Source organism: Phoenix dactylifera, chromosome 15 (assembly GCF_009389715.1).
Source record: "Phoenix dactylifera cultivar Barhee BC4 chromosome 15, palm_55x_up_171113_PBpolish2nd_filt_p, whole genome shotgun sequence".
Lineage (NCBI taxonomy): Eukaryota > Viridiplantae > Streptophyta > Magnoliopsida > Arecales > Arecaceae > Phoenix > Phoenix dactylifera.
The window spans coordinates 8,006,029-8,012,090 of record NC_052406.1 but is presented as its reverse complement, the minus strand read 5'-3'; the positions used below and the strand labels follow the sequence as shown (position 1 = coordinate 8,012,090).

Here is a 6,062-nt window from a genome sequence, read left to right as displayed (position 1 = left end):
CAGGGCCAAACAATTGCATGTGCTCTTTTCATAAGCGACAGCCAAGTAGCTCTTCAAATCACTTTCGAGATCACGCATATCTCAGAAAAGAAAAGCACAACATCTTGCAATTCCACTTTTTTTCAGAACAGCAGAAAACATACATTGATAAAATTTGTCCTATGTTCTCCTTAGGCTTAATATAATAAAAAATCAGCATACTGCCACAAAATTCTCCTACACGCATCTGAAAAAGATGTACCCACGTCAAGGAGCTTGTCAGAACTGGTAATTTGTGAACACTAATTAATATACTTAGGATTTTTCTCCTGTGTATAAAACACTTTACCCTACACTCTCTCTCCTAGTAGCATATTTCTATAAGGACAAAAAGTAATTTAACCATATTCACTCATTTAACTTATTATATTTATTAAAACTGTTTCCAGTCCTTTAAAGTAGTAAGCCTGATATAATCTGGTGGGTGGGGAAGCAAAAAACTAAAAGTAAGATATTTTTTCCTATGCACAGAGGATGACCCATATTGATGATATCCATTTTAGATGAGTTGGGAGCATGGAAGCAGAAGCTTATAGCAAGAGTTTCTTAACTTTTCCTATTTTTATGTGTGATTAAAATAATCATGACTGGGACGAAAAGACGCATATAGACAATGAAATTGAAGTTTCAAACGTGCCATTTAAATTCACAAGTCTTCTCTCACCACACTAAAAAATTGCAGGAGAACTATAGAACTAGTTTTCTTGCAGCAAAGCACTTAGAAAGAGAGATATTTGGGGGAGGTGGGAGTTCTTGCAAATGGTCTCTGTTCATTTATTTCCACAAGCAACCAGCTTCAGTTTGCAGACTAGGGTCTGCCGCACTTTTTGGATTCACCTAACTCTTAGGACTTAAAACGATCATAATAAATGGGTTGGTTTTCTCTTTCTCAAGTGGAAAGGCCGCTCAAAGTCTTTCATCCACGTGCTGGGTGACATCAAGGTTGGTCTGCAAGCACAGCTATTGTATTTAATGAGAGGTCTTACGAAGAAATATGATGAAAGAATTCTTGAACAAACTAGTCAGATTTCGTTATTAGTATCATTCATGCTTCCAATTCATAGAACTCGGCAGTAACTTCAGAACTCAGAAGATAAATAATCTTCTGATACCTGATATAATGGATAGAAGCTGGTATTTTCATCTTTACTATATTCCTTGTGGTGCTCTGGGTACAAAACCATTTCAATGAACTTTAACTAAAACCATTCAAGTAATCATCATACAAACAAGTGCAATCTGGATCGGCAGACTCTCTTTGCAAATATGTGATACTTCTTCCCAATGTAAGGAGCCTGTAAGGATGATTAAAGTGTTGATCATGATGATCAACACTTTAAGCGAGCAAAGGATGGCTTCACAAGAATGAGGAAGGTGTATGTACGACAACAACATGATTACATCCTAGTGGTTGCATCACTCTTTTGTTTGGATGAAAAATTATGATTGTTTCTTGGGAGGTGTTAAGCATGATCCTTCAATTATTCTAAAAAACGAGCAGCAGTGGTGCCACAGTGGTGCCCCATCATTATTATAGAAGATAAATGGGATGTACGAGAGAATCAAGTTAATTCTTGGTAGAAACAAGTATTTTGAGCACATAAGTGACACTCTATAGAGGGAAAAATCTACTGGTTATTTGAATATGTTCAAGTAAAATAAATGGAGCATGCTCGCGCGCGCGAGAGAGAGAGAGAGAGAGAGAGAGTTTTTCATGGAGCACCTAGTTGACAAGTCAAATGTTGAGAAAGGAGAAAAGTAGAGCTTTTAAAAATAGATCTTTTTGAAATAGAGTTTTTTGAAGAAGAGCTTTTATAAAAAGCTATTTCCTGTTTACTAACTAAATTTCTAAAATTCTGTGAAACTTTAATATGTGTTTGGTAAACAAACTTAGAAAGTACTTTTAGTATGATAAAATGACTATAAAAAACATTAGTATTATACAATAGAGCATAATAAAATATAATATATATATATTAATATATAAATATTAAAATATATGATATAGTATAATATTACTATAATATAATAATATAATATAATATAATTTGATATTCTATAACATAATATATCAATATATTATCATATAATGTAATATAATATAATATTTATAGTATAATACAATAATAAAAATATAAACTATTATAATTATTGTCATTATATATTAATAAATATAAAGAGATATTTTCTGTAATTATAATATTTTTTAAGATATTTTGGTCAAAAAAAATTTATAAATCAAAATAACTTTTCGATGCTTTGGAAAATTATAAATCACGGCCCTATGTGATTGGATGAGTTGGCTTTGCATTGGAGTAATGATCCCATAGAAGATTATTTGACTTCACATCAATGTCGTTATGAAATGTCTGTTACAATTAACTATTGAGCCTCAAAACACTAATAGAAAGGCTGGAAAGGAGGGAGGGAACCTACATCCAAGTAATTGATGTCGAGACTTAGTTAATCCCACATCCAAGTAAGGTTAAGACATCCTTAATAAAAAAAGTTTTAAGATATATGTCTGAAGGACATTTCAGTCCCTCAAAAAGCATCGTAACCGTGATGATCTCTCTTGCATTTTTGCCCAGAAGTCATTCATGTAGATAAATGTCACTTGCTTTGGAAGTCTTTTCAGAGTCCTAGCTCCCCAAGGCTCTTCTGAAAACGCAAAAGTACTCCAAATTCCCAGGACCATCTACATGACCACAATGGCTGGTCCTCATAAATTTCATCCCTCCGCTTTCACAAGGCCGTCCGGTTCGCCCGTAAGTAGTCCCCAGAGAGTCAGCTGCAAAGAGGGTAAAAAAATTGCCCCTCGACTCTTCAAAAATCTATTTATTCCCCTTCCCTCCCCCAAAACACACAGCATCCTCCACTTCTCCCTCTCAGCCCTTGTCCTTACTTCCTTCCCCTTCTAAAAACTTCATTCGAAGTAATCACTTCCCTCCTACTCTTTGCTCATCCTTCCCACATAGTTATGGTGGCTTGACTCAAAAAACTCTTTTCCATTTTTTTTGCAGGCAGATGGCATGTCTTGGGCTTCTTTTGGCGAGTCTCCTCCCCTTGTTCTCTTCAGCCCATGGGTATGGGCATGGATGGGGGTGGTCTAGAGCCCATGCCACATTCTATGGAGGTGGTGATGCATCTGGGACAATGGGTAAGCTAGCAAGATTATCTATTTAAGTTCAAACTATGTGATGCCCATTGAGTGTAGCATGACCTTTCTCTCCGTTTCCTTTTCATTTAATTCTTTGTTCGTAGGTGGGGCTTGTGGCTATGGAAATTTGTACAGCCAGGGATACGGGACCAACACTGCAGCCTTGAGCACTGCTCTGTTCAACAATGGGCTGAGCTGCGGGGCTTGCTATGAGATAAGGTGTGTGGATGACCCCAGGTGGTGCCTGCGTGGCTCCATTGTGGTTGCTGCCACCAACTTCTGCCCTCCCAACAATGCCCTCCCGAGCAATGCCGGGGGGTGGTGCAACCCACCGCTGCAGCACTTTGACCTTTCTCAGCCTGTATTCCAGCACATTGCTCGGTATAGGGCTGGCATCGTTCCGGTTGCTTACAGAAGGTGGCTATTACCAGATCTTTCATTCTTCCTATCTTCCAACCATGTATCTTCTTCTCCTCTGTGATACTTCTCTCGGGTTTAGAATACAACAACTACGATGATGGTAAACTTTTATGGTTTTATTGTTCTATTTGGTCGACTCCATTGTGGTGCTAATGTTCATCTGGTCCTTTTGAAGCCATAAACTAACTCCCTTTTCAGGTAAGCTAGTATTATGAAAAGGCAATCATGTGTTCTGTTGGATTTCTTAACTTCATTAAGTCTAGAATCATGGTCAGCTTAAATACTAACCCTGTTGATGGTAGGTTGGTAAGACTCATCCATCCCTTTTGAAGCCATAACTAATTTTTCTTCCAGGGAGGTTAGCGATTACAATGAGAAAAGAAAACCCTGCTCTATCTTTTAACCATTTATTTTGTTGCTGTTTTTTTCACTGTTTTTAATTGAGGTGCCCATAGTGGCCATTGAACTTGTGACATATGTGTCATCAGAAATCTTGTGGGTCACCATGCTTTCGCTTTTCCATCTTCTGCGACTCTACTTTTGTTCACATGCCGTGCCTTGTTCTGCTATCTTTTTTCCCTCCCTTTAATTTTGTCCCATTATCTGGTCCTCGCGAGCACTAAGGTCTTGCATCTGGCCTTTTTTTGTGGTCTATGCAGGGTCCCATGCAGGAAGAAGGGAGGAATCAGGTTCACCATCAATGGGCACTCCTACTTCAACCTGGTGCTCATCACCAACGTAGGAGGGGCCGGGGATGTGCATGCAGCGTCCATCAAAGGGTCCAGGACTGGGTGGCAGCCCATGTCCAGGAACTGGGGCCAGAACTGGCAGAGCAACACCTACCTCAATGGCCAGGCCCTCTCCTTCAAGGTCACCACCAGTGATGGCCGCTCTGTGGTCTCCTACAACGTGGCTCCTCCGAGCTGGTCCTTCGGCCAAACCTTCAGTGGTGGCCAATTCCACTGAACCCTAGCTCTTGATGATCCATCTATCTATAGCAATATAACTACTAGTAGTAGCTCATACCTATATATTTGGTATATACTTGGAAGTCTATTGACAGTAATCTAGCTAGTGTCCTGGTGGTATATCCTAAGAGGTCAAGATGAGAAGGGTCTATTTTGAAGTGGTCCTTCTGATCATGTTATATAATTGGATTGTGGGATCTCTCCCATTGCAAATGGCCTTCTTTTGTGGGCGTCGTCTCTTTTTGACGGAGGAGGAAAAAGGAGGCTGCGTCCTGCGTTCTCTTGCTAGAACTTGGCAGAGGTGGACTTTTACCACCCGCCAGTACGCGTTGCTCGTTCTGCTCGTCTCCTTGATTTCTGTTTTATTATTTGGAAGCTTGCTGTAGTTTCACAAGTGGTGTTTGTAACTAGCTTCTAGCTGGGTATGTGAGCCATATTAATGAGAGTAATTTAAAGTTTTATATTTAAGAAATGCAAGTGGATTCTTGGTGTTTGGTGATGTTTTAGTTCTACCTTTTATCATTTCAAAGTTGCACTTGTTGGAGCTGTCTGTCTAACTATACAAACTCGAGCTGGTTAATGAGTGGAATGTTTCAGATCGAGTCAAGTTGGACCTAACCTGCTTTTATTTACCAGTGCAAGGCTAAAATATTTTTAAGATCTTAATCGTTAGCTAGCGGTAGCAAGTAAAGCTTAAAGACTGAAAAGTTCGAATATCATTGGAAAAGAGAGGCTATAGTTACAGAATTTACTAATGCTTAAATTATAAGGTGGTTCTCATCCAAATCATAAAAATGATAAAAATTCTCCGTATAAGATGTGATTAAGAATTGCCAAGTATTTTTAGTTCTACTTGGTAATCGTCACATTAAGAGTTCCTGAATAAAAGAGCAGACCATAAAATAGAACTTTCCTAAGCTGCCAAAACCTTGAACAGCGGATGTGTGTTACTGCGAGAATCTAGAGGAGACGTCAGCTCTCCATATGTTTGATTTGGTGCAATTATCCCGCTTAACACCTCACCGGGATCTGTACTCTGAAATGTTTTCATAAATTATGTCAGGATTAGGCTTTTTTCTAAAAAAAATTTGCCGTCAAAAGTTAAGTTAGGCCCTTTTCTTTTGTTTTTATAATGTAGATTGTTAGTTTGAAAAAATTAGGACCGAAATCGGATTGGATACATGTCGGATACTAATATATCCATATTCATATTTATTTTATTTGCTAAGTACAGATACGAATATGGATGTTAATCAGATGCAAAAAATTATATCCATATTTATTTTAAATATATATAAATTGGATACTTTTAAATTAGATAATAAAATTTTATGACATCAAGATCAAAAATATTACTACGCAGTTGATAAATCAAATTAATGGTATGTTAACATAGCCTCTCTTTTTTTTTTTCTCAATAAAACTTTTAGGAAAATAAATGATATTTTTTAGTACTCATCATGTTCGAATTTTAC

General features: G+C 37.8%; 1 protein-coding gene across 2 annotated transcripts; it reads left to right on the top strand.

Annotated features, from left to right (window-relative positions):
* The first annotated feature begins 2,862 nt into the window (after positions 1-2,862).
* Positions 2,863-5,064, top strand: LOC103716383 (expansin-A10-like). Of its 2 annotated transcripts, none has more exons than XM_039134323.1 (4): positions 2,863-2,974; positions 3,063-3,199; positions 3,304-3,659; positions 4,279-5,064. In XM_039134323.1, the coding sequence occupies exons 2-4, from the start codon at positions 3,067-3,069 to the stop codon at positions 4,501-4,503; spliced, it is 714 nt and encodes a 237-aa protein (XP_038990251.1). In that variant the 5' UTR covers positions 2,863-2,974; positions 3,063-3,066; the 3' UTR covers positions 4,504-5,064. The 2 variants fall into 2 exon arrangements, with proteins under 2 accessions (XP_038990251.1, XP_008802577.2); XM_008804355.4 differs by having other exon boundaries at positions 3,304-3,616; positions 4,279-5,061.
* The last annotated feature ends 998 nt before the right edge of the window (positions 5,065-6,062 follow it).

Excerpts from the sequence above, each read along its gene's own strand:
- LOC103716383 (XM_008804355.4), top strand. The coding sequence starts at position 3,067 with ATGGCATGTCTTGGGCTTCTTTTGGCGAGTCTCCTCCCCTTGTTCTCT. Across the intron at positions 3,200-3,303 it reads TGATGCATCTGGGACAATGG|GTGGGGCTTGTGGCTATGGA; the intron begins GTAAGCTAGCAA and ends CTTTGTTCGTAG. Across the intron at positions 3,617-4,278 it reads GTTCCGGTTGCTTACAGAAG|GGTCCCATGCAGGAAGAAGG; the intron begins GTGGCTATTACC and ends TGGTCTATGCAG.